Raw genomic sequence first — 26,598 nt, forward strand, 5'->3', positions numbered from 1 at the left:
ACCGCAGCGGGAGGAGAATGGGCAGAAAGCAAAGGGAAGTGCTGCTATCAGAGCTGGAGTAAGGCAGGATGTGTCATGCCGAGAGCAGGAAGAGGAAACTGGACAGATATAGATTTGCTCGACACTCATCTGTTCCATTAGCGGACTCGGTGGCAGTTCTTGGATGTTGTGTTGTTTTGTTTTACATTTCGTGAAGGGTTCACTACTTGGTTTTAAGATGGTTCAACGTTACTTTAAAATGGTCTTGAATCATGTGAAAATTGGAGTTAAATTGTTTGTAGACTAATATCAAATGTGAAATCTTTTATCAGCCCATTTCTGAAAATGTGGTATGTGGTTCATCGATCTAATAGTGACTTCTTGTAAGGTAACAGAGCTGCATTGAATTTTGTCCAAATCAGCATTAGCTCACAGCGTTACCTGCAGATAAGCAGGACTTTTTATGGTCCACAAGTCGGCTAACGTTTTTTGTTTTTTTTTGGTATTTCTGATTTGTTTAACAAATCATTGTTGACCATGTCAAGGTTTCAATGTATTTCGGAATTAATGGCACTTGTAGTTAACTTTTACCCTTGTGTGACAGTTGTGAGTTTGCAAATATGAAATGTGTGAGGGACATCTGCCACACGTGTTAACAAGTTAAGCATGTTCAGTTGATATGAAATGGTTATTGATTTGAAAACGGACCTAATTGAAGGTCAAGTGGCCTAGTTGAACTATAAGGTTCATGTGTGTGTTTGTGTATGTATTTTGGAATTAATGGACGAAGGAAAATCCACCTTTTGCATTTTTCCTGCAAAATAACATTACAAATGGTCCTCAGTTTACGATGGTTGGGAGGTTACGTTGGCTTGCGCTTCTTAGGCTGGTAAGCAAACTGTCACAAGAAGGCATGCCCAGTTACCAACATGCTTCCTCTCTCTTTTGATTGCTTTATTCATTCATGGCCCATTACCACGGTCGTTGAATGGTTACGTGCTCTTGCCCTACAGACCTGAGGTTAGAGTTTGAATCTCAGCTTCGGCTGTTGTGTTTTCTCTTGATGCTATGGCTTCCTCCCACTTATCCAAAAACAATCTTGCATGTTAGTTTTTTCACGTTGGGAGTTTGAACGGTTGTGTGTTTCAGTGCGGTTAACATCTCTGCCTCGTAGTCCTGGGGTTCAAATCTTGGCTCCAGATAGACACTTCACTTTTGCCTCTGTAAACCGCCATAAAATGAGAACCCCATTGTAGTCAGTGTGCGATTAGTAAGAAAATCTACTGTTTGAGTAACTTCCAAGGATCATTAACATCATACTTTCAAAGCCTTTGCGACATACAAAGACTTGAGTCAACCTTTATCTTTGTTGTCTTGAAGTTAGCTGACATCTGTCCCACTAAGATCCACATGGACAGACATGCCCCGGTTGTGTCCCCCCCCCCCCACCTCCACCCCCCCCCCTCATGCAAGCACAGAGCAGCGGCATGCATCGGTGTGTCGACCCAGATGTTCCACTGATGTATGCCGACAAAAACTTTTCAACAACGGGCACACGTGAGGGACAGTCTACAGCAATGTTTCCCAACCACTTTTTTCCATCTATCTCAGCCAGCAACAGTGATACCAGCGTATCAAGCATTATGCAATATGTGTGACATTTTTGTTTGGTCATGTGCCTTTGGCTTTTGGTTGTGCCTTAAGTTTTTATGATGTAAATTACATGTGCCTTGGCTCAATTAAGGTTGGGAAACAATCAAAATTACGTGTATCAAATTGGCAAGAAACACACAACAGCTTTGGGAACTGTCATGCTATTTATTAAACCGGTGATTCCCAACCAGTATGCCGTAGGAAATAGTAAAAATGTCCTAAAACAATTACATATTTCCTATAAACTTACTTTTGTTCATCCGTCTGTCAGTGTTGTACAGTGACAGGCAGAACTTTAAAAATGCCCTTTTACTAGACCTGTGTACAGTATCCATCATTATTCAAGTCACATGAACTGTATGCTTTGTAAAATTTCTGTTGTTACTGTGTACCGTGAGCTTTTTAGAAATATGTGTCGACAAATATTTTTAAAACAAACTCTGTGTTGTGCTGAGTGAGATCATCAGATGTGGGGGAATGAACCCAATATATTTATTTCACTCAACGAACATACAGCATATCTGTTGTTATCAATCTACGTGAGTGACACGCAGAACAATTAAACGCTCTTCCATGATATGGCAGAAGGTAAGTAATTGACTCGTGTATCCACATTTTGTGACATTTTTGTCTAGAGAGCTTTTTCTGATGTTAAATGTTTTCTTACGTTACAGTGTGTCAACAGGAAATGAAATTAGTCCCATCTTTTGGAATTGACATTTAAAATGGGGTGGGGGACGGGGGTGGAGAGATATGACAGTGTTCGAGTTACCTTCGGACAGCTCCAACTCCAGCTCGGCCAACTTAGCCCGGACCTCCACCGGCAGGGTCATAGCGACAGCCGGCGTGGGCTCCAGAGTCACGGTCAGCAGTCCGGCAGTGGTTCTCTCGGCCATCCTGGTCCAATCAGTACAAATCTATCCGCTGGTTTGATTTTTAGGGCGAAAAAAAAGCCAATATCCACGGGGAAAATACTGTTTCAGTCACCGGTGTGGTGAGAAAACAGGGTGCGTCTCAAAGTAACAGCGGACAGATGTGCAGGAAATCTCCGGCGGCGTCATGACATGGCACGGCTAGCCGTAACGCTAGCACATGCGTGGCGGCTACGTGTTGCCACTGAGCGCATGGGAGGTAACAATGTCTGGTGGTGGTGGGAAGACTGCTGTCTTTCCCCCGCGGCGCCACGGGCTGCGTCCCACGGTGACGACTACCTCACTTCAACTGGGGCGAGAACTCATTCAACTCAACGTTCGACTCGCCTACCGCGCAGCCGCCTTAGCAACAGCGAGCACCTGCTTCAACCTGGCGGGATATCACTGCCCCCTACAAGGCCCCTTGACGAACTGCAGGAACAACCTGCCTTGGAGCCCCATACAACTAAACTAAAGATTCTCCAAAGTACTATCTAAAACAGGGAAAACAGTCACATTAAACATAAAATATGTCAATTTAAAACAAATTGTAAAATATCGCCCGTTATTCAAAATATTTTTTTAAATGGCGTGAAAATGTGTCTTTAAATTGGATGTAAGAATGTTACAAGGCATCACACCACTTTTTAAATTGGATGTAAGACTGTTACAAGGCATCACACCACTTGTTAACATTTTTAAAATTGAATGTTACAAGAAACGGACAGATAGATAGATAGATAGATAGATAGATAGATAGATAGATAGATAGATAGATAGATAGATAGATAGATAGATAGATAGATAGATAGATAGATAGATAGATAGATAGATAGATAGATAGATAGATAGATAGATTCATTTTGGAGGTCATTTGGGGAGGGGAAATACATTTTGAGATGCATGAGTTTGGAGTTAATTTATTATTCTGGTTGACAGGAAGTAGTCACGTCCACACCTTGCCATGCGCACCTGATTGCAATGATCCAGAGCAGCTGCTGATTGATGCAAGTGCAGCACTTAAATAGAGCCATTGTGTTGGCAGCACTAGCAAGGGCACAAAGACGAGCTGCAATTGCGAAGCCAGTCAAGCAGTACTCCGTGACAACCTGATGGCTTGTGAATTTTGTGTGAGGTAGTTTATTCATTTTTTTTATGAGTTTGTGTCGTTTTTCTTTCGCTGTTCATTCACTTGTCGTTTTATCTCTTTAGGGTGCTTGTGCTCTGGTTGTTAGCCTTTGGAAACCATGCCGTCGCTAGGGGTAAATACCTGTAAATTCTGTGCGCCTGCAGCAGTATTGTAACTTTTGTGTTGTATCTTCTCTTAGGACATGGTTCCAGACGCGGAGGTTTTGCTCCTGCTCCTTTTCAGTCGATTGGCATGTCCCCCAGAAGCTACAGAACTTGGGGTCAATTCGAATCTGATGTAGAAGAATTGCTCGAAAGTGAAGTCGGACAGTATTTGGATGTTGAGCCAATGGAGTATGTGGCTCAACCCTACGACCAGCAGCAGAGTGGAAGTTTATCTCAGGATGATGCAGTTCCTAGTACAGATGGGCAGTTGGCGCCAGTGGAAACTATTTGCCCTATCTGTCCTCGTTGCCCTGGTCCACCCTCTTGCAAATTACCTGGCCTTTGCCCTCATCCTTATTGTAAACATGGCTATCAACCTTGCCCTTGCCCTCATTCTTGCTGTAAGCACAAACATTCATGTAATCGTTGGAATTCTATGTAGTCTCCTCAACGTCAAAAAAGGTAAGATGAACTATAGATTAAATTTGACTTTTGAGTAGTCCTAACTTTTTTTTTTTTCCCCTACAGGTTTTTGTCCCGTCATCACTGTCTTGCCAGCAACTATTAAATTTTGTGAATCTATCAGTTTTTGTTTCTTTCCTTGCACCTCACTGGGTAAAATCCAACTGTAGCATACAGAACTATAGCACAAAAGATGGAGGGTGTGGAGCAGGGGTGTCAAACACCAGGCCTCGAGGGCCGCCCTCCTGCATGTCTTAGGTTTCATCGTCCAACACATCTGATTTCAAACGATCGGGATCAGGCTCCTGCAGAACTTGCTGATCATTTGAAACAGGTGTGTTGCAGCAGGAAGAGATGGGGAAAACAGGCGGCCCTCGAGGACCGGAGTTCAACACCCCTGGTGTAGAGGCTGCTTGGCTGCTCCACCACTCGTGCTCATATTTTTCTTAAATGGTAAATATTGTTTTGAACTGTCGACCAAGGGGTGCCAGAAAATTAGACCATGGATGAAATCAATTTGTTTTAGAAAGTGCAACTTGTTACATTAGTTCACATGAAATACTTCAAGCCTTTGTTTCAATTTTGATTATGGTGGAAACTCACAGGCAGTATTTAACCCCAAATTAGATTATCATGACACCTGGTATCCCAATCTTGTCAGCTAAGAAATGCAAAATGACTCAAAATTTTCCTCAGCTGATAAATTGTCTGTCTGCCTAGGCTTCAGCATCGTGGGCAAGACTGAATTGATGGCGGTGTCAAGTTCATCAAATTCAGATCTTGCTCATTATACTGACTTGGTATGTCTTTAAACATATGAAAATGTACAGCTGGGTGAAGATGTCACTCAAACTATTTACAAAGCATGATTTTTAAAACTGATTGCCTTGTGGGGGAAAAAAGACATTTTAAGGTTGCACTAGACCACAGGTGTCCAAAATCATAGCCTCGGGCTATTTGTGGCCTGCCATCCATTCAATGGCCCACAGCCTATACTACAATTCATCTTTGACATGGCTCACAAGGTTAGTTAAAAAAATAAAAACTAGAGGAGGGCAGAGTGATAAAAGGGTGTCAAAAAATAGATGCTGCTACTATTCGATTCACATATGGCACAGCTTTTCTAGGGATGCAAAGATACAAATTATGACAAAACAATTTCACTTTAAAATGCTGGCGAAGAAAATTTTCAGAAGCAAAAATGTTTTGTTCCACATTTGGTCTGATTTCTTTTGAGCATTTTTCTTTTCACCAAAATCTATTTACAGAATTGTAGCATCATTTAGGTACTATGTTTGTCCTGCGTGTTATTCCAAATCCCAAAATTATTTGGCCTACTCACATTGTAGTATAGGGCAGTTTTAAGACATGGTGGGGATAGGGACCTGCAGGGCCGGCCTGTAATAAAAATCGGTGTCAAATTGACAAATATTGAACTGCACTGATTTTTATTTTTATTTTTTATTTTTATTTTTTGTAAACCCCAAACATTCTTTAAAATAAATTACTGATAACCCTCCAATATGCATTTTCCATGAAAAACGGGGGTTGGCTTCCACAAACAAAAAAGTAAAAATAAATGACTTTTTTTTTTTTTTTTTTAAATTGGCGAATAGGTGGGCTCCACTGTAGTATAGGAAAATTGTTTCTAATCACTACCCACCCCAAAAATGCTTTGTGTTTATTTATTCTTTCATTCGAGGAGCCACACAGAGCGGGTGCACACCACATGCAGTTTCCCATCCCTGCAATGAACAAATATTGAGTTTAGGTGAGGTCTAATTTTGAATGGCGACACACTCGTGCACACCTGAGTGCAATTATGAAGAGCAGCTTCAGATTGGTGCAGGGGACAGTGTTTAAATAGAGCCAGCTGGTGTTCACAACACCAGCAGGACATAAGCTGAAATTGCAAAGCCAAGCAAGTAGGACCCAGAGAGCGACCGCATTCGCCAATGGCTTGTGACTTATGCTTGAGGTAATGTCATCTTTTATCTTATTTACTGACTTTGTCTATGCAAACTGTTTGTTCATGTGTCATTTTATCTCTTGTAGGGTGCTTGTGCTCTGGCTGATAGCCGTTGGACACCATGCAAAGGGTAAGTAAGTTCCTATTCAAATGTGCACCTCCAGGAATATTGTGGGGTTTTTTTTTGTTTTTTTTTTCTTCTTCAAAAGGAGGGGGTCCTCAACATAGAGGTTTTGCTTCCCCAAGAAGTCAGGGAACTCGTTGGAATCCACAGCAACCCAGTCCACTTGAGTCTGATATGCAGTATTGGGCTGAACCTCAGCAGCACAGTGCAAGTTTGTCCCAGGATGGTGCGGTTCTTAGTTCTGGTGGACTGCCGTTGCCATCAATGGAAACAATTTGCCCTATCTGTTTTCCTTGCCCTGATCCACCCGCCTGCCCGTTACCTGGCCCTTGTCCTCCTCCTTACTGTAAACGTGGCTATCGTCCTTGCCCTTGCTCGCCATCTTGCTGCAAGCTCAGTCGCAAGTGTAGCACCTGGCATCAATGGTAGGCTCCTCCAGTTCTGAGAAGGTAGGATGAACTGTGGCAAGTTTGTCAATTTGTTGAAAGGTCTCATTCAGTTGCTTTACAGTATTTTCTTGCCTGCAGGTTATTGTCCATTGGTGTGCTCTTTGGCAGTAACTATTAAATCTGTGGAACTGTCTGAATTGTCTTGTCTTCCCTTGCTCACTGGACCACTATGTTCTGAAATTGCACAAAAAGATGGTGGTACAATATGGCTGTTCTAGATTGCAATGCAAAACTCATACCTGGGGGAAAAAAGCAATCCACTTGAGCATTATCTGACAGTATGACATTTGAATGCGCATGTAACACAGAATGCATATAAAAAATACTTGGCCCTTCAATGCCACATTTGGAATGTGTAGATTACTTTATACTAGGATGGTGTATTGTGACTTCCTGTGAATACTGCCAGTGCTTTTACTGTTATGTCCCATCAGATATTTCTAAATTGCAAAACTTTTTTTCTTATGCGCACCTGAGTGGAATGATGGCGCCGTTGATATTAGCATCCATGTCAGCAGCTGTTTTGGGTTTTTAGGAAGGGTACATGCTGAGATTTTTATTTATATGTAAATCAAAAGGTTGGTGATTTTACATGGTAAGGAATAATTATATGAAATGTAAAATAAAGGGACTTGGCCTGCAGTGTGTGTAAAAATACCAATTTGGCAGAAACATAGAAAATATAAATATGCTTATGGATTTCAATAATGGCTTTCCTCACCTAGAATTTTTTTGGAGGGTGGTGGTGTCAATTATGAATGTGGGAAATTTTGTCAGTATGGTGTGATTAAAACAAGGATGTTTTTGACATCAGCGGTCAGTATTGCTCTAGTTGCCTAATTTTACAGGTAACTTTGGTTTACTGATTACTTGATTTTAAAAGTAACCAATTTAGAGCAAAGATTACTTCAGAAGATTCTGGAAGCCCGCTTAACATAAAAATGCCAACCGATACGTTATTGGAAGTGCATCTTTAATTCAGTAATGAATACATTTTTAATTCAAACTTGTCATTTTAACTTGACAGTTACCTATATTGCAATGGCAAAACTAAACATGTGCATGTTTCATAAATATAACTATTCGATTCTTAACATGTTTTTATCAACATTTAAACATATTGCCAGCCAGACGATTTCTTGTAGACATGAGCACCAAACCTCCAAGACACGTAAAAGTCAGGAGGGAGTATTGAATCGATGGATGGATGGACAACGAGACTGTTTTGCTTCGAGACGGAGTGCAATGACACACCCTCGCCTGCAGAAGGCAGTAACGCACTACAATGTACTAACCGTACGTCGTCTACCGGAAGTAAATCCTCCACTCTTCCGCTTGTCTTGAATGAACACTGGAAAGAAACTAGCAAGACGGCACGGTCTCCAGGCCCGCATTCATGTTCATATTTCTTCAGTATTTGCATATATTTGTCGAGTACTAGACCAAACTGATTTATTATCGGTGCACTTTGTTGCTTCTCGTGGAATTTCGTGACATATCGCTAAGCAGAGATCAAGTGAGGGTTGAGCAGTGTGGTTGTCGTGTGAAAATGTGTGCAAAAAGTGTGAAAGAAGAGTACCAGGAGGAACTTTGTGGAACAAAAGACGAGAATGAGCGACAACGTCAACTGAATGCTGTTTTCAAGGAGACTAAAGTTGCGTTACACGGAGCAGGTTTGTTCACTTCTTACTTTCACAGTAGTCTAGTGTCCTTCCCCCCTATCATTGGTGTTCTTCCTAAATGACATTGGCGGTATGATGGTTTACATAGCTTTCTTTTACGCAGTCAGCATCTGTTCGATTCCCGTTTCACAATTTTTGGTGATTGACAGGTGACAGCCCAGCTTGTAGTACTTTCTGTGGACACACTCCAACACAGTGAGTTCCAGTCATGGCCAAAAACATTGGCACAACCGTGATTCTGTCAGATAAAGCATTCTTATTTCAAAAAATCTAGCAATTATTAAATTCTTTGGTGTTCATGTCACAGAATTCCAGAAACGGGACAAAATGATTGTCACCTTATGAATGTGGTGCGTTGTTTAGACTCATACAACCTATATTCAAGTTGAGCAAATTGAACTAGAAACCCCAAATTGGATTTTGTTAAAAAAAATAAATAAAAAAAAAATTAATGGTCAGTCCCTTTTTGACCCATAATTGGGTTATTTTTGACCCAACTGTTTTTAGACTGCATCTCCTGGCAGTCATCCGGGACTCATCGATTCAGAACTACAGTCATTACTTTTGTTACGATACCTTAAGGTATTGTATTGAAGCAACTGAAAGGCTAGTTAGGCAAATCCCGCCAAATGGACATGGAGCGTTGCAACACAACATTCCAATGGTCCCAACCAGGATGCTCTGACCTCTCGTCGGCCTCAATTGTGCCTCAACAAGGAGACACAGTGAATGTAAAATCAGGATTTACTAACCAAACCTTGTCCATACTTAATCTCGTGGGACGAGTTGCAGGAGAAGAACAGCGCGGCTTTGGCTCAGTTGGAGCGGGTCCCACTAGAATGTTCCCATTCTACTCGTGACCTCTAACACTAAATAATTACACATGCAAGACCTCGATTGACGCTATGGGTTCTTCCACAAAAACTTCCTGGTAAGAAGAAATATCTTGGCAGACAGAACGATCAAATTTTTTATCTTCTTGTTTCCTGCAGACGTCTGTGAAGAAGATCTTCATCCTCAGCAGCTGGAGTGGAGCTCCAGGGTGGAGAAGGAGGAGTCAGAGCCCTCACACATTAAAGAAGAAAAGGAGGAGAGTCCTCCCATTAAAGAGGAGGAGGATGAACACTGCATCAGTAAGGATGGAGAGAGGATTCAAGGGCTGGATGAGGCCAATATCACCAAGTTGACACTGACTGATGAACATGTGAAGAGTGAAGATGATGATGATGATGATGATGATGAATTTGAAGAAGGTGATGGAGACCACCATGAAGAATCCAAGGCAGGTCTCTTTGCTCCTGACTGGGACGGCTTAAGGTCCGACACTGATCATGATGAACACCGTAAAGATGAAACATGTCCCACTAACAAGAAACCCTGCAAATGTTCTCAGTGTGACAAAACATTTTTCAACAAGTCCAATTTAAAAAGACACATGAGAACACACACTAGGGAGAGACCTTTTGTCTGCTCAGTTTGTGGTAATACATTCACTTGGAAGGCAGATTTAATAAGACATACAAGGACACACACTGGGGAGAAACCTTTTGCCTGCTCGGTTTGTGATAAAACATTCAAGCAGAAGGGACACTTGGAAAAACACACAAAAACACACACCGTGGAGAAAAATTTTGTCTGCTCAGTGTGTGGTAAAAGATTCTCTGTAAAGGGAAACTTAGTAAGACACACAAGAACACACACTGTGGAGAAACCTTTTTCCGCCTCAGTTTGTGCTCAAACTTCAACTCAGGAGGGAACAAACACCGCGGAGGATCCTTTTGCCTGTACAGTTTGTGGTCAAATATTTGCCAGAAAAACAAGTTTATTAAGACACATAAGAACGCACACCGGGGAAAGACCTTTTGCCTGCTCAGTTTGTGGTAAAAGATTCACTATGAATTCAGATTTAACGAGACACAGAAAAACACACACGGGAGCCAAACCGTTTGCCTGCTCAGTGTGTGGTAAAAGATACACTTGGAATAAAGATTTAATAAGGCACACAAGAACACATACCGGCGAGAAACCTTTTGCCTGCACAGTTTGTGGTAAAAGATTTTCTATGAAGATAGATTTAATACAGCACACAAAAACACACACTGGGGAGAAACCTTTTGCCTGCTTAGTTTGTGGGAAAAGGTTCACTATGAAGTCAGATTTATTACGGCACAAAAGAACACACACTAGGAAAAAAAAATTGATGGGTTCAGCCTGCAACATTAATTCAAGATTGGAAGCTCTCTGTCCTGACAAGCAAAAGTTTCCCCACGTAAAGGAGGACGAGTCAGAGCCTAGCAACATTCAAGAGGAGACTGAGAAACCTCCTCACATTAAAGAGGAAGAGGAGGATATTACCAAGTTACTAATAACCATTGTCCCTTTGAAGAGTGAAGATGATAAAGGCAAGGGTCAAAGTGAGGAGACCAAAGAGGCGGAGACTCCAGGCTGCAGCTCAAGTCAACACATGACAACAGAAGGAGATGGAGACCACTGTGGAGGATCACAAGCAGACGATCACTTAGCACCACTATCCGATAGTGACGACATAACGTCACGCTCCTCTGAAACTGATGAGGATAAACACTCGAAAAGTCACGCTGACAACAAACGCTCCAAATGTTCTCAGTGTGACAAAACGTTTGCCACCAAGTCAACATTGAAAAGACACATGAGAACACACACTGGGGAGAAACCTTTTGCCTGTGCATTTTGTGGTAAAAGATTCACTGGGAAAACAAATTTAGTAACACACACAAGTAAACATACTGGGGAAAAACCTTTTGCCTGCTCAGTCTGCGATGAAAGATTCACTTATAAGGAACAATTGGGAAGACACACAATAACGCATACTGGAGAGAAACCCTTTGCCTGTTCAGTTTGTGGCAAAATATTCACTTGGAAGGTAGATTTTAGAAGGCACACAAGAACACACACTGGGGAGAGACCTTTTGCCTGCTCGGTTTGTGATAAAACGTTCTCGAGGAAGTCGAGTTTAATAAGACACACAAGAACGCACACTGGGGAGAGACCTTTTGCCTGCTCAGTTTGTGGTCAAAGGTTCACTCAGAAGGCACATTTAGTGACTCATGCAAGTACCCACAGTAGTTCTTCCAAAGGTCACCGTTTGCCTGCGCAATGTGCAACCTAACTTAAATGGATCGAACAGGATTGGCTCAACAGATTCATACTCAGCATGTGGTAAAAAAAAGAATTCAAAGGCACACTTTAACAACACACATAAGAATACACGTTATTAAGAGGGAGTGAAACACGTTTGCTGATGAGATGAGCAGCTGTAAATGATCTCTAAATATTAAAAATAATCTTTGACTCTTTGTGGTACGATGGAAAAGTGTATGTTATCCTGAATAAAATAGTGTGCAACTTAAACGGTCTTAGTGTTCAGTGTATTTCTATCTTCTAATTCTGTGTTTGTCTCACTTAATTTTTTTTTCTTTTTTACTAAAATATGTGAACTCATGCAGCAGGAAAAGTTCACTTGATTTTCAAAATTTATTTAAGATTCTCTTCCGTTCACTGTATTCCAACAATACATTAATAACAAATGCAGTAAACATAAAGTAATGATCAGTCAAAAGCACAAAAGTGTGTTTGAAGAAGAGTTCTGAAATAAGCTATTTTACTTTTTCTTTTTTTTACGATTTAATTTGTATTACTATATCTATTAAATACAATATTTTCTTAATTTATGTGTTATAAAAACACAAAGAAAATATTACTAAACATCAAATTATTTTATTAGCTTAAGATAGTTTTTAATTTATTTTTAAATACACGTTATTATTATTATTATTATTATTATTATTATCATTATATATTTTTTACCTCATCTACAAATGACCTGGCCCATCTATCCATTTAAAAATCTAATGTATTATTATTTCCGTAATTGATGCATGTCTAGTATGAATAAAATTTAAGTGAGGTCCAATCATGAGAAAAATCTGCCTTGCTTATCAAAATGATGTTTTCTGTACTTACAAAGTAATTTAGAACTGCTTGCTTCTTCTCCAACCTCCTCACCTGCGGGTGGCAGGAACGCACGAGAATGTTTCGACTGTTCGCCATTCACCGGAAGTACAAACCCAGTCCCCCCGCCCCCGTTTATCTCCCGGAAGTAAACAAAAATAAGGTAGCGATAGTGAGACTGCGCAGTCCCTAAGCTCGCTCACTAGAACTATTTCATAACGGTGCACTTAAAATTATCAAATGTTCATAGCTCCTCGTGGAATTTCGCGACACATCGCAAAGCAGAGAGCAAGTCAGCGTCGAGCGTGGTTATCGTATGAAAATGTGTGCGAAAAGTGTGAAAGATGAGTACGAGGAGGAATTTTGTGGAGCAAAAGACGGTTTGTTCATTTTCACTTTCACTATCTGGGATCATTAGCCTGATTCCTAATTATGTACAATGTTTACACATCTCACTTTTACGATCCGTTCAATTCCCGTTTCATCTCATTAAAAGTGACAGGTGCCACAGGCAAAAACAAACTTGAAATTGTATCAAATTAAAATGCAAGATATAGCATGTTACTATATTTGGAACTGAATGAAAGACGCGAAAATGGACAGTAGTTGAGTGGCTATGTTTGTTCAAAGCCTTTAGTTTGTGTCATAATGGCCGTTCACATTCCCATTGAGAAGTAAACAGAAATTATTCCTGGCCGTTCGATTTTCATTTTTTTGTTCCAAATGTTCTCTCCCTACGGTACATGAGTAATTTTATGAAATGTCTCCTTCTTTAACTCAAGTTACTTACTCTTTTTGATTACAGGTGTGGGTCCGTATGCTACTGCTTCCATTATAACGTGACATGACTGAGTAAAGCTTGACTTTTCCCAACCCTGTATATTCGTCTTCTCGTGTCCCGCAGGAGTTGGTGAAGGAGCTCTTCACCATGAGCAGCAGGAGTGGAGCTCCAGGGTGGAGCAGGATGATCCAGAGCACCTCCACATTAAGGAGGAGGAGGAGTGCAACCCCATTAAAGAGGAAGAGGGGGAACATAGCATCAGTCAGGAGGGAGAGAAGATTCAAGGGTTGGAGGAGGCCAATATCACCAAATTGCCGTTGAAGGGTGAAGATGACGATGATGAAGGTGACAGGGACCACTGTGGAGGATCACAAGCAGACGGCCGCTTAGCTCCACTATCAGATAGTGACGACATAACATCACACTCCTCTGACACTGATGATGATGAACACTCCAAAGGTGATTCGACATGCCACACTGACAACAAACACGTGAAATGTTCTCAGTGTGACAAAACATTTTTCAACAAGTCCATGTTGAAAAGACACTTGAGAACACACAGTGGGGAGAAACCTTTTTCCTGCTCAATTTGTAGTAAAAAATTCACTTGGAAAGCATGTTTGATAAGGCATAAAAGAACGCACACTGGCGAGAAACCTTTTGTCTGCTCTGTTTGTGGCGAAAGATTCGCTCATAAGGAGCAACTGGGAAGGCACATGACAACACACACAGGAGAGAAACACTTTGCATGCTCGGTTTGTGATAAAATATTCACGTGGAAGACCAGTTTGATGAGGCACGCAAGATCACACACCGGGGAGAGACCATTTGCCTGCTCAGTTTGCGATAAAACATTTTATCAGAAGACCACTTTAGTAAGGCATATAAGAACGCACACAGGGGAGAAACCCTTTGCGTGCTCAGTGTGTGGCCAGAGATTCACTCAGAAGGTAAATTTAGAAAAACACGCAAGAAGTCACACTTTGGTTCTCCCCAGTGTCAATTTCAGCCTGCTCAATCTGCCACCTGACTTTCATTAATCTTACAGGATTGGTTCAATACACACACACACACACACACAAAAACTGTTTCATGTTCAGACTGTGGTAAAAGACACTGACAGCATACACAAGAATACAAACAGTAGTAGTGTTCAGTATATTTATTGGGAAGTTATTATCTGTCTGTGCAGAAAGAATATTTCACTTGACAATGGTTCTTGAATTAAAAACTAGAAGCATGTCTACTTATGTATTTAGAAGTCTTAAAATGAGCAGAAATGTTGGTTTTAAGTAATGTTTTGCAGCAAGTAATGTATGTATTACGGAAAATGTGCTGTTTACAAATAAAAATTGCTGGATGGTTTGAGTTTATTAATAATTTCGAATATGGGGAATACTTCAATTAAAAAAAAAATCAACGTTTTGGAATTAGCAAGTTTAATTTTTTGCTCACAACTTCATCATATTTTGAACATACTTGCTCACAAGCAACATATAATGCTGGTGTGTATAATAAAAAGATATTTTGCTAGTTGGTTCCATAGTTTTGATACAGTAGTTTGGGATTTTTAATTTAAGATATCGTTTTAATTAGATTTTAGAATGAGTTTGTTTGTTTTTATTTTTTCCAAAATGCTTCATGTTAGTTTAGTATTCATTAGTGTTGTGTACACACATCCAATTTAATTTGACTGATTTTGTTGCTCATTCTTCTTGATAATTGCTCAAATTTAGAGATGTGTTTTGACTGTGAGACCATTTATTCATAATAGCCAAGCTCAGAAAGTGTATTGCGTTGATTTGGAGCGAATCAATTCCAACACACCTGATTGTAATGATCGTGAGCAGCATGCTGATTGATGCAGGTGCCAGCGCTTAAAAAAGGGCCAGTGGGATGACAGCGACAGCAGCAGCGGGACACAAGTACAAGCTGAAGTCGCAAAGCCAAAGAAGCAAGAACAAGTGATCCAGTTCACCAATGGCTTGCAACTTGTGTGTGAGGTAAATTTGTTTGTTTTTTTCCCCCTTTAACAAGCTTTGTCTAGTCTGACGTTTAGCTCAGTTTGTTCACTAGTCATCTTTTTTTCTTTAGGTGGCTTGTGCTCTGCCTGTTAGCATTTGGACCCCATGCGCAAGGTAAGCGCTTGTAAATCTGTGCACTTGCACAACTATTGTGATTTTTTTTATTTCCTCTCGTTAGGACATGGATCTAGGCGAGGAGTTTTTGTTCCTCCTTTTGGGTCAGCTGGGAGTTCCCCTAGAAGCCACTCAATGAGTTGGGCTCCGCAGTACAGTCAAGTTCAGCCCAATGCAGATGGCTACTCCCAGAATGAAGCCGGTGGACGGTATTTGGCGCCAATGGGACATGTGGCCAAACCTTACGACCAGCAGCAGCAGCACAGTGAAGGTTTATCCCAGGATGGTGCGGATCCTGCGACTGATGAATGGTCCGACGAGCCATTGGAAACTAGTTGCCCCGTCTGTGCTGCCTGCCCCGAATATGCCCCTTGCCCATTGCCTGAGCCTTGCCCTCAGCCTTACTGCGTGCCCCAACATCTCTCTTGCCCTTGCAGTAAAAAGTGTTGTAGGCGTAGTCGCAGGTGTCTCAACTGGCGTCCTTGGTAGGCTCCATGTCTGAGCAGGTAAGGCGAACGTTTGTCATTTTATTGAAAGGTGTATACTAACTTGAAGTTTCTTGCGTCTAGGTATTTGTCCTTGGAAGCTCACATTTCATTGAACAACCAATAAATCCTTTAAATGGAATCTGCCTTTTTCAATTTCTTGAGCAGTGTACTCGTACTAACAATGGAACTCCACCCCCCCCCCATCATCGAAGCCAGTAACTTCGAAAATGTTGGACTGCTATCTTTCACTCCCTTTGCTTCAACTTTAATACTAGAAGTATTCCATTGGTATCAATTGCAGTGAAATAAGTGAAGCCCATTATGACTTTTAACTGATGGTTGGCTGTGACTGAATTTTGACCAATCATGGCTCGGCTTCAGAAAACAGGTGAGCTGTGATTGGTTGTTACCTGAGCATCTGTCATTTTCAGCCACAATAAGTGACTAAATTCCCCCACAGATAAGGCTAAAAACGGGTGGATTAATTATTCCACAAACGCGATATTAATCAGAATGCCGCGTTTCAACTAGTGAGCTGCATAGAAAATTGTTAGTTTGGGTTGACTTCCCCTTTTAAGAGGCAACCTGATCAAATCACTTTTGAAAACCGTTGGGCCAACAATCCTAAATGTTAAACCTGTTTCGTGTAGTCAACAGCCACATTGTCATTTGAAACAAAACTACCCGGTAACCAATTGGAAAGCTCACGTGACCTTTTCATAATTGATTATAGACTACTACTGGGTAAGTTTGGACATGTTGGAAATGACTACCAACAATGGTATAATTTCAAAACCTGGGGATAGTTTGTTTTTTTTCAAATCGTTGTGACTTTTTTTTCTTCGTACATTCGCTCGTCTGTCTGTTGGTCAGCTTCAGTAAATCACACTATTTGCGAAGTAAAAACTAAACTGATGGACAAATGCTTACCACTATTTGGTTACAGTGAAACTTAATAGGAAATCCCCCACTTATTTGTATGCAATAAATTCAGAAGTTACTCATTTAAACTGATGCTTTATTTGAATACAGGGAACTTTTGTACTTGCAACTGAAGTCCCCTGAAGTTGCCCCCCCCCAATCGGTTATAAATTCCTGTCTTGATTAAGCAAACATACCACAAACTATGATCCCAAAACAACTGAACTGACTTCATGTGACTTCTCACGAGAATACAAGCACAGTAAGACACAAAACACATTAAGAATATACCCAATTTAATGTAAATTTTACAAATGCAAGGAGGTTCTATTTGCAGCATTGTTTCTTCACTATACTATATATACTGTATAGTAAGATTGCATTCCGAGTACAGAAGTCAAATAAAAGGTACACAATAGCTTGCATGTGACACTAAAGAGTTTTTTTTGAGAGAAGATACTAACAGTACGTATACATAATTGCCAAATTTTAGGACAGAGACCAGACCAGGGTGACGAGTTAATCGCAGAATATTTCTGAGGACTCCCACTCAAGCTGCCGTTACATGCTCACTGAAATCAGTGAAAATCAGAAAAAAAAATCTTTTTTTTTACATTTTTTATTTCCACTTAAAAAAAAAAAAAAAAAAACACATTGATGCTGTTCGGATTCAAAGCGTGTCAAAAAAATGAGAGAAACCCGTCTGTCGGGTTACCATGCCAGAACGTCTCATTGCAAGACGGCGGCCTGACGGCGATGAAATGAGCAAGTAGTTGGAAGTCTACAAGTAAAGATCTTTCCTCAAAGTGGTTTTCAGGTCTATGTGGTATTCCTCACCCGGATGCCTCTTGTTGTGCTCATAGATCGCTCTATTCACATCCTTGTGGAGATCAAGCACATGTCTGCTCCTGCCAAAATAACACATAAAATATTTGTTTCGTGCTTCAAAACAAACATCCATCCATTATCCAAACAGAACACGGAAAATAAGACATGAAATCATCATCTGCACTACTCATGAAAGGATAGGAATGTTCACCTTTTATGTATGACAGGTAAACCTGATTTCACCTTCTGTAAACTTTTCAATGCATATGTCCAACTATTAAATTAAGAGAACAACAAGTTGGGTAAAAAGTACTGAACATGTGTATTCCAAAGTTTAGCCATGGTCAAATTAAGTTGAATCGGTTCATCAGTACCCCCCCCCCCGCATGTTATCTCGTGAATTCCCCTAGTGACTAGGTCCTAGTCGCTAACTTTTTTTTTTTGTAATCTATCTGCTGTTATTTTTTTGATAAACTGACCTACTCGCTGTTTTTGTGCTAAGGCCAACGAAATAACAGTCTTGCTTTGGCACCATCTTTAGGAATCTTGGTGCCAAGGAACTACTGTGTGTTAAAGTGAGTTGAGGAGTTTCATTTTGGCAAAAGCAGTTTTGCCACCATCTTGCGGTATCTTTTGGGGAGGAGGTGGCAATTGTGGATTTTGGCTATTCATGGTGGGGTCACACAATGTCATCATTGGGTTGCAACGGTGATACAGAGAGACCGGAAGAGTCACAGAAAGCCTATTCATTGATCAATATATGTGAATTTTGCCATTTCTTGTTGCAGATTGTGCAAAAAGCACTGAAACATTTGGACATGTGCACTGAAAAGTTTCAATTTGGAAAAATGACATTCACCTGTAAAAGGTGATTGTGAATTTGAGAAAAATGTCAGCCCATAGCCCCAACTTTTTATGAGTAGCGGGGACGTCGCTGTACCTTCCCTGGCTCCTGCCTAAGGCGTCTGTCAAAGCCTTGAGGTAAATGGAGCGGTGTTGACTTTGCCGTAGTTGATGTTCTCCGGTCCAGCAGTGACTCCAGAGCACATCCGCATCTGATGGGACACAATCGGTAGCCAACTGTCCACCACCACCATCCGTCTCCAGGTTCTCATCACAGTCGTTCTCTCTGGCACAGGGTTGGACTGCCGGTACACTATAGCTCTGGATGAAGAACAGTTTTGGCTTGCCAACCAGTACTGAACACGCATCCCCGGTGAACAGACGGCGGACATTTTTGAGACGGAATCCTTCGCCGTGTGTGTCCGTGGCCAAGAGGTGAGTGCCGGTACCGCGGCTGATGATGCAGCAAACGAAACCGTCACCTCGGTGATACTGACTGCCTCGGGAGACCCCGCTGAGCGTCGAAACGGTCTTGTCAAAGCCAAGCCATTTGTGCAGGGTCACGTTGAAGTGGAGCGACCGAAACATGCCCTTCAGCATCTCTGAGGAAGAAAAAGATGTCACGTGTAGACAAAGCATTCATACCAATGGTCAATTTAGAGAAGGTGTTGATTTGATTTTTCCCAAAGTCACAACAATAATACATCATTTTTAGTATATGCCGTGGGGAGCATGCAGTCACCCATAGGTGTAAATGTGAGTGTGGATGATGGTATGTCGAAATAGATAGATAACAATGCTCAACGACATAGCAGTACAATGTCCATTGAATTGAAGCAAAAATGTGGCAAAAACTGTTCAGTTATTTACATTTTATTTATGTCATCACTGTCTGCTTTTCTATCATGCAATATCATAGAGTTCTACTTTCCTCTTTCAACGTTTTTTTTTGGTGGGAGGCTGAAATAGATTAATGGCATTTCCATTCATTTCAATGTGCAAAAATGATTTTTGATTTGAGTGTTTTGACTTACTAGCCTGGTCACGGAATGAATTCAACTCTTTTCTCAGGGCACTACTGAACCACTCTGGGAATTGGGGGATGTTGGAAAGAGAAACAGCATATTCTGGTGGTGTGCTTGGGCGCTGCAGCTAAATCGAATTATACTTTAGTACCAAGCCCAACATACGTATTGTAGGTGATTCAAGGTAGGGACGAAATTATGAAAAAAAAATATGAATCGTGATTATTTTGGTAATAATTGAAATCACGATTATTGAAATGATCATTTATTTTTGGGTACAAAACAAGAAAATGTTTAAACGTAAACAAAAATATAAAGACCAATAAGTTTCTTTGAAACTATAATTATGCAAGCTCCTTTTGGAGCAAACAAAATGTATCAAATTAGTTATACAATTCTTAAAAAAAAGGTCCAAATGTATAAATTCAAGTATGATTAAATAAATGCATATTCATTTTTTTTTAAGATTATGCCAATTTTGTAATCGTGGAGTGTAATAATCGTAATTGTAATTGAATTTCGATTAATTGCACAGCCCTAATTTCAAGGTGCTTGATGTCTCACCTCCATCATTTCCCACGCAGTCTATGATGAGGCACTCTCCTCTGGGGTCACTGGCAAATGTGTACCGATTTACTGGACTCTGATACACAAATGCATGCAGAGACATGTTTGAATTTGAAATTCAGGGGATAAAGCATAGCAACAACATGTGTACAAAAGCCTTGGGACACATTCTCTTGATCAATTAATGAATATATCACGGAGTTGGAGTACACCCCTTAGGTCCCCTGAATCTTAATTTGTCACTTTAAAAACACTTTCAGACAATTGCTTACAACTTCAGAGGGAATATGTTTCCAGGTGTCCCAATACTTTTGTCTGTTTATTGTATTAATATGAATATTACCTGGCAGGCATGGTGCATCACTTCTTCAGGAACTGGCACATTTACTGAAATCAGATGTTAAATACAGGTGAAATCAATAAGGGGATTTTTTTTTTTTTTCAAACTGTTACAATCAGTACACTATTACTCATTTAAATTACATTTTGAACATTTTCCCACAGAGCATGTGAGATTGAGTTCATTCAAATATTGGAAGCAGTTTCAAAGTGTGACGCATGCCTCTTCCCCGAGCGGGGTGCCAGAGGACTTCAGGGCAGGGGTAGCTTGAGAAAATAAAGGCAAATATTAGTTTTCCAATTCTTGCTTCATTTTGGCCAATTATCAAAGTTGTCTTTTCTTGACTAGCCCATAATTTCAACAAATGTGGAGACATTTTTTACATAAAACCCTTCAACTGCCATATTGATTCCAAAATAAAACATCACATCCATACATTAAGGCTGTTTTTGTGCTCTCAACCTACCTATCTATGCATTCCATCAGTGGAATCACAGCCATGCTATACTGCATGTCACTTGAAATGGAAATAAACTCCAATACAGTATAGATAAACTGAAATTGGGCACTTGGCTTTGCGTCCCCTCAGTAACAGCATAATGTCTCAATGGGTTAAAGGACTAACACTGCATCACTCACCTGACATCTTGTACATCTTCAGTTTCTTGGCCAGGTCAACCCTGCCAACATTGATTAAACATTCCTCCAAAAAGTCCACTCTTTTGGGTGAAACCTTATCTAGGTGCTCTAGTTCTATAATCAGGTCCAGTAAGTTCTGCAAGAGCAAAAAATGTTCAGAATGACAAGTCAAAGTGTGACTTGGCAAAGTGTGTTTGACGTGGCAACAACATTTTGTTCCCGTCAACGCAGGAATGCATTGTGACATTGCTTCACCGTTGCAGTTTCCTTTTTGTCGCGTGGTAGCATGCTACCCAGCAGAAACTTCACACTGTTCACATCCTCACTGGCCATGTCCTCACTTATATGAGCCATCAGTACTCTGTGGGAGGCAACAGTGATGACAATGGGAGGACCACATTTGTCGGATGCATAAATATTAAGTGGGACATATGAAAAACTGATAAACTATCACGCAAGCATGACAATTGTTTAAATCAAATAATGAACTACAGATGTTTTCAATTTTTTTGATAGCCTATGTGACATTAATTAAGGGGTGATTAATCCTGAATCAATGTTTCATAGAAAAGGGAACATTACTTACTACAGGTACAAATGTTGCACCTGGGTCAATTAAGCACCCTCTGACCTCTATAGGACTTCTGTTTCTTATGCTCAGTAATATAATTTTATTTTAATTTATTACATTATATAATTCTTATACTGTTTGTTTTACTCTTTCACCCTTTTCAAATTGCAGAGTTGGGTACTATTTAGCGCCAAGGAAAAAAAAGCATCGTTCTAAAAACAGCTCATCAGCAATGTTACACTGAATAAGAAGTATCCATCCATCATCCAAACAGACATTTGGATTTGTTTGGTTAACATTTATTGATTAATGTATTTACACTTAACATGAAATGGCTTCATTTTTGTGCATTTTGGACCACTTTAAGAAATGACATCTAGGATACTTTTCCTGCTGTCAAACGGGTCACATTTGAAGGGTTAAATCACATTAGAACCGTTTAAAACTGTCAAAAGAAAAAGATAATATGTCTCTTTTAAAGATCCCGTCTCACCTGAATCTGGGAAGAACCTGCCTGGATCTCAAAACCCTTTCCACCTCATCCCTGCTGGAGCCAAAAACCCGCCTAAGGATGTCATACCTTCTCAAATGTAGCATGAGCTCAGCCAAAAACAGACTTCCTGTATCGTGACTCTTGACTTTGGACATAAGCGTCTCCTTCATACGGGCTACTGTGTTATCTGTGTCCAAAGTCTCACACAAGTAGAAAACCCTCAAGCGTTCATTGCTTTCGAGAGACTCTGAGATTTGATTAATAGTACGACGCATTTCTGTCTCAGACACAGCCATCGATGCAGGAAGTTGGTGGTCGGATTGATTTTGAAGATAAACATCCAGTAGTCCTGGAACCTAAAAAACAAAACATCAGTATAGTATGATTGGTTTAAGTTCTCTACAAGTCTTGAAAATATAGCTGGGTGTATGAAACGAGTCACAGACAGACCAGGCAGACAGAAACGTACTTGTAAACTTGTAGTCTCGGTGTGCGTCATCGGCGGGGAATTTCCGTAAACGAATTGTGGAGAGGAAAAACAAAGAATCCCCTATGCGATTACTACTCCCTACTTGACGACATATTATTTAATTGGCGTTAAATTACCTCACTTTTAGCAAAGCTGGGCTATATACACTGCGCAGAATGTCGTAATTTAGAAGAGAGTGCGAGAGAGCGAGAGAGAGAGAGCGAGAGAGCGAGAGAGCGAGAGAGCGAGAGAGCGAGAGAGCGAGAGAGCGAGAGAGCGAGAGCTCGTTTAAAGTTGTTTTAAACGAGCGAATCATGTGCTTTCAGGTTTGTCATGCTATTAATAACCTACTCATCGGCCCCCTTATGTAACCGAGCAAATTCTTTAAATCGCCGCACTCCTATCACAACAAAGTATTTGGAAATCTTTTATCTATTTAGCATAATTATTTCGCATTTGGTGATAGCTATCTGGCCCTCTGAACCAATTTCCCACCTTTTTAAAATGTTCCTTAAGTTTCAAACCGAAACTGCGTCATAATAAGGAAATTCCATGACGCTCGGAAGTCAGCTTCCACCAATCACATTCACTTTATTGCCACGCCACACCAAACAGAACGCGCTTCTCGACGTTTTTTTTTTGTTTGTTTTTTTTAAAAAGCGTATTTGTTACAATTATTATAATTTGTATGTCACACATTAGCCCGTTTAAACGTTTCGACTTGTATTGAAACGGTGGTATGTTACGAGAATAGGTTGCCAGCCGGAAGTCAACAGCCACCATTTTATGCACCTACTTATTTATTTATCTGTTTTCAGGGAGCCACATTTCTGTATGGACGTGTACACAGACATGGGAATGTCCGTCTATTTTCCGTTAAAGACACAAGCATGTAAATGCCGGCTCTGTGGCAATATTGAACTATTATGTAACTGATAGTTACAATGTCAATATGTACGCAGACTGAGTGATAGCGTCTATTAAAGAGAAGTGAACCCCAAAATTTTCTTGACAAAAATGTGGGCTGTGTGCTTCCACTAATCTAAACAATGCATTCTGATTAATATTGCGTTTGTTTAATATGAGTTAGGTGTTGCGACCTAGATGTGCTAGAGATTAATATTTCATTCATGTGTGATAAGATATAGTTTCAGTAAGGGGGACAGGCCTATTTTGTCATTGTTATATACTGTATATTCTGTAGTTACAATAGTTTTGTTAGGACCTAGAGGTTAGAGTTCAAGTGGCTCATGATGTCATAAAAACGCGCAAGAGACGAAATTGAAGTAGAACACAACGTGTGTGGTTTAAAAAAAAGAGCTACTGAGTGAATGCCTGTTCGATGTAAAATGCTTTATGTAAACTCCAACTGAACTGGAAAAGTAAAGTTCCCCAAACGAAGAATGGAGACGTGTCTTTCCTTGTGAGGGTGCAACATAAGCAGCAAAATCCACCAGTTTTTATCCATTACGACTGAAAATGACATCACAGTTGCTCAGGGCTCAGGTAATGACCAATCACGGCTCACCTGTTTCCTGAAGCTCAGCCATGATTGGTTGCTACGTGAGCCCTAAGCAATTCTTATGTCATTTTTAATCACCAGAAAGTGGTGAGATGGACAAAAATGGATGGATTTTATTTCTTAACTCATATTCCACGAAAGTAATATTAATTAGAATGATGTGTTTGGACTAGTGGGGCCCACATAGAACATAGTATTGTAAAGAAGATTTGGGAGTAGACTTCCGTTTTAAGGAAGACACACAATGGCTACTTAGCCCCCCTGCATCACTTCTCTTGACTATCCACAAGCAGTGATGAATGTTTTTAGTAACGCTGTAAATGTGAGGGACGCAGAACTACAAAGTTAGTAGTAGTAGTGAACACCAGGAAAAAAGCAATGGCATCTGCCAAAGGTAATGGGAATGATGATAAATGAAATGAAATGAAAATGCTTTCTTACAAACCATTTTTGTTGCAAGGGGGTGGTGTATTTTTCTAGTTAAAATATCATGTTTCACCCAAGCACCAAAATGGGAAAGCAACGAGAATGAATCGTCTTGAATCTTTGAGTGCACTAAATAGGGGCACTAGACAATTTTGTCATTCGTCAAAAAAAAAAAAAAATGTTGAAGTACTTCCTTCCGGTTCAGGTGATTGGTGGTGCCCGCAGGAGACCGGGACAAAGCAATTAGAAATATTAAACATCGAGACTGTCTTTTATTTTACACAAGATGTCAAGATGTCTACAGCATACCAAAGATTACCAAATTGGATGTCGTGGGTTCAATCCTGTGTGGATCCTGTGCCTCCCTGTGTGGAGTTTGCATGTTCTCCCCGTGCCTGCGTGGGTTTTCTCCGGGTACTCCGGTTTCCTCCCACAGTCCAAAAACATGCATGGTATGTTGATTGGACTCTCTAAATTTCCCCCAAGTGTGATTGTGAGTGTGGATGTTTGTCTCTGTGTGCCCTGCGATTGCCTGGCAACCAATTCAGGGTGTCCCCCGCCTACTGCCCGAAGACAGCTGGGATAGGCTCCAGCACGCCCCGCGACCCTTGTGAGGATAAGCGGTATAGATAATGGATGGATGGATGGATGTTCTATGCAAGCCCACTAGTTGACACAAGGCATTATGATAAATATTGCGTTTGTGGAATAAGAAGAGTTAATCCACTCGATTTTAGCCATCTCTGGGGGGCCTGAGATGGCTAAAAAGCCAAAGATTGCTACAAAACTCATATTCCACAAATGCAATATTAATCACTGATCAGAATGCAGTATTCAACTAGCGGGCCTGCTGGGAACATATTCTTGAAAGAAATATTTTTAGGTTGATTTCCTCTTTAAAGATGACACACCAAAGGAACATTGCAGATGAAAGGACATGAGTGATATAATATGAATTGAATTGAAGTTTGGCTTCAGTGAGGCGTCAGTGAGTTAGTGGGTGTGAGTGGTGGCCAACAGCAGCTATATTGAATGTAGATACATTCTATTACCACCCTGGCGGGATATTATGTATGTACAAACGAATTATACATATGCATTTAATTTTGATGTGAAGACACCATCTGTAAATAAATGTTTTATAAAAGCATTATTTTAGCATTTAACGTTATCTACCTACATAGGAAGTCCACTAACCTGTTTTCTGGGTTTGATCACGTGACGTTGTGCATAAACCTTCTTTCCAGTGAGGACAACGAGCGTACTTCATGGATGTTAAGCCGGATAGCAATTATATCGAATAAATTCTCACACGTCTTCGGTGGCGTCTACTACTTGTGAAGTGCATCCTGCATGGTTATCGCGACAACGTGCGGTCCGACGGTCAGGAACGCCTCACCCACCCGCCCCCTTTGCTTTTCAGGCGAACGCCACTTCCGCTCAGCTCGACCAATCGCGACTCGCGCCCCTTGAAGCATAGTCGCAGTGCACTCACGCACACACGCACACGGGAGGCGCTGCTGTCGGTCATATCCTGGGATCCGCGTGAGGCGAGCTGCTCGACCCGGGTGACCGCCCTCGCCAAACACCACCACCACCGTTTCCCTTCCTCCGGGGCGCAGCCACCGCAACGAACGTCACTACAGGTGGGTGTCTCATGAGTCGCTGGATAGGAAGGCGGACCAAGGGGGACTTGACGCGTTACCATCCTGTCTGTGCGGGGTTGAAGGGTACCTGAGGCGTTTCTAGTACGGGGCGTCCTAAGTGTTAAAAGCCGGGTGGAGCGAGCGGAGGGACACTACGGATGGTGGGTCACGGGCGGTCTCTGGCCTGGTCACGACTGAGGACGGAAGAAGGAGGACGTCCGTACGGGCCAAGCTAAAGAGACTATCGAAGGTTAGCTAGCAGCGGCGGGTCTCCTGAGCGATTCGTGGGGGCGAGTGCAGTTAGCGACGTGGGTTGGAAGTAAGGACACAGAAGAAAAAGACGCTCTTTAATGTTTTAACGTGTAATCTAAGTACAGTGGGCATGGTAA

General features: G+C 41.0%; 5 protein-coding genes and 1 long non-coding RNA gene across 13 annotated transcripts in view; 4 read left to right on the forward strand and 2 right to left on the reverse strand.

Moving 5' to 3' along the window:
• The window catches only part of dip2a (DIP2 acetate--CoA ligase A), a 79,535-nt gene extending 76,481 nt beyond the window's left edge, over positions 1-3,054 (reverse strand). For both annotated transcript variants that reach the window (XM_086051269.1, XM_086051268.1), the window contains exon 1: positions 2,405-3,054. In XM_086051269.1, coding sequence (XP_085907395.1) covers positions 2,405-2,528 — 124 coding nt within the window. In that variant the 5' untranslated portion in view covers positions 2,529-3,054. The remainder of the gene's footprint in view (positions 1-2,404) is intronic.
• Positions 2,206-4,418, forward strand: LOC147136444 (uncharacterized). The gene is made up of 5 exons (XR_015089513.1): positions 2,206-2,220; positions 2,307-3,678; positions 3,756-3,805; positions 3,872-4,298; positions 4,365-4,418. It is a non-coding gene; the product is annotated as an uncharacterized LOC147136444 (long non-coding RNA).
• A 3,764-nt stretch (positions 4,419-8,182) lies between these two features.
• Positions 8,183-11,868, forward strand: LOC147136445 (uncharacterized). 2 transcript variants are annotated; one of them, XM_086051271.1, is made up of 3 exons: positions 8,183-8,513; positions 9,515-9,839; positions 10,909-11,131. In XM_086051271.1, the coding sequence occupies exons 1-3, from the start codon at positions 8,390-8,392 to the stop codon at positions 10,988-10,990; spliced, it is 531 nt and encodes a 176-aa protein (XP_085907397.1). In that variant the 5' UTR covers positions 8,183-8,389; the 3' UTR covers positions 10,991-11,131. The 2 variants fall into 2 exon arrangements, with proteins under 2 accessions (XP_085907397.1, XP_085907396.1); XM_086051270.1 differs by having other exon boundaries at positions 9,515-11,868.
• Positions 11,869-12,680: 812 nt separating this feature from the next.
• Positions 12,681-16,058, forward strand: LOC147136446 (uncharacterized). Of its 2 annotated transcripts, XM_086051274.1 has the most exons (6): positions 12,681-12,892; positions 13,417-13,752; positions 15,161-15,296; positions 15,388-15,431; positions 15,496-15,937; positions 16,001-16,058. In XM_086051274.1, exons 1-3 carry the CDS (start codon positions 12,829-12,831, stop codon positions 15,172-15,174), a joined length of 414 nt encoding a protein of 137 aa, XP_085907400.1. In that variant the 5' UTR covers positions 12,681-12,828; the 3' UTR covers positions 15,175-15,296; positions 15,388-15,431; positions 15,496-15,937; positions 16,001-16,058. The 2 variants fall into 2 exon arrangements, with proteins under 2 accessions (XP_085907400.1, XP_085907399.1); XM_086051273.1 differs by lacking the exons at positions 15,161-15,296; positions 15,388-15,431; positions 15,496-15,937; positions 16,001-16,058 and having other exon boundaries at positions 13,417-15,052.
• A 1,061-nt stretch (positions 16,059-17,119) lies between these two features.
• On the reverse strand, positions 17,120-25,945 carry LOC147136447 (CASP8 and FADD-like apoptosis regulator). Of its 2 annotated transcripts, none has more exons than XM_086051055.1 (8): positions 25,761-25,945; positions 22,147-22,502; positions 21,338-21,443; positions 21,083-21,218; positions 20,447-20,490; positions 20,101-20,179; positions 18,609-19,113; positions 17,120-17,748 (listed from the first exon to the last, which is right to left on the reverse strand). In XM_086051055.1, exons 2-8 carry the CDS (start codon positions 22,440-22,442, stop codon positions 17,622-17,624), a joined length of 1,293 nt encoding a protein of 430 aa, XP_085907181.1. In that variant the 5' UTR covers positions 22,443-22,502; positions 25,761-25,945; the 3' UTR covers positions 17,120-17,621. The 2 variants fall into 2 exon arrangements, with proteins under 2 accessions (XP_085907181.1, XP_085907180.1); XM_086051054.1 differs by lacking the exon at positions 25,761-25,945 and adding an exon at positions 22,616-23,510.
• A 64-nt stretch (positions 25,946-26,009) lies between these two features.
• LOC147136448 (hyccin 2) overlaps positions 26,010-26,598 on the forward strand; it is a 38,878-nt gene continuing 38,289 nt past the window's right edge. For 2 of the 4 annotated variants that reach the window (XM_086051052.1, XM_086051051.1), the window contains exon 1: positions 26,011-26,209. The gene's annotated coding sequence lies outside the window, so the exon portion shown is untranslated. Of the gene's footprint in view, positions 26,210-26,598 lie in introns of all 4 variants that reach the window. The other 2 variants (XM_086051050.1, XM_086051053.1) reach the window with 2 other exon arrangements.

The sequence above is a fragment of the Filicampus tigris genome, chromosome 14 (assembly GCF_054856515.1).
Source record: "Filicampus tigris isolate MCC_2025a chromosome 14, RoL_Ftig_1.0, whole genome shotgun sequence".
Taxonomy (NCBI): domain Eukaryota; kingdom Metazoa; phylum Chordata; class Actinopteri; order Syngnathiformes; family Syngnathidae; genus Filicampus; species Filicampus tigris.

What these genes read in the sequence shown, in the direction of transcription:
- LOC147136446 (XM_086051273.1), top strand. Translation starts at nt 12,829, where the DNA reads ATGAAAATGTGTGCGAAAAGTGTGAAAGATGAGTACGAGGAGGAATTT. An exon ending in ATTTTGTGGAGCAAAAGACG is followed by an intron (nt 12,893 to 13,416) that starts GTTTGTTCATTT and finishes CGTGTCCCGCAG; the next exon opens with GAGTTGGTGAAGGAGCTCTT.
- LOC147136445 (XM_086051270.1), top strand. Translation starts at nt 8,390, where the DNA reads ATGTGTGCAAAAAGTGTGAAAGAAGAGTACCAGGAGGAACTTTGTGGA. An exon ending in AGTTGCGTTACACGGAGCAG is followed by an intron (nt 8,514 to 9,514) that starts GTTTGTTCACTT and finishes TGTTTCCTGCAG; the next exon opens with ACGTCTGTGAAGAAGATCTT.
- LOC147136447 (XM_086051054.1), bottom strand. Translation starts at nt 22,645, where the DNA reads ATGACGCACACCGAGACTACAAGTTTACAA. An exon ending in CCGAGACTACAAGTTTACAA is followed by an intron (nt 22,503 to 22,615) that starts GTACGTTTCTGT and finishes TTTGTTTTTTAG; the next exon opens with GTTCCAGGACTACTGGATGT. An exon ending in CTGCGTGGGAAATGATGGAG is followed by an intron (nt 19,114 to 20,100) that starts GTGAGACATCAA and finishes TTTCTTCCTCAG; the next exon opens with AGATGCTGAAGGGCATGTTT.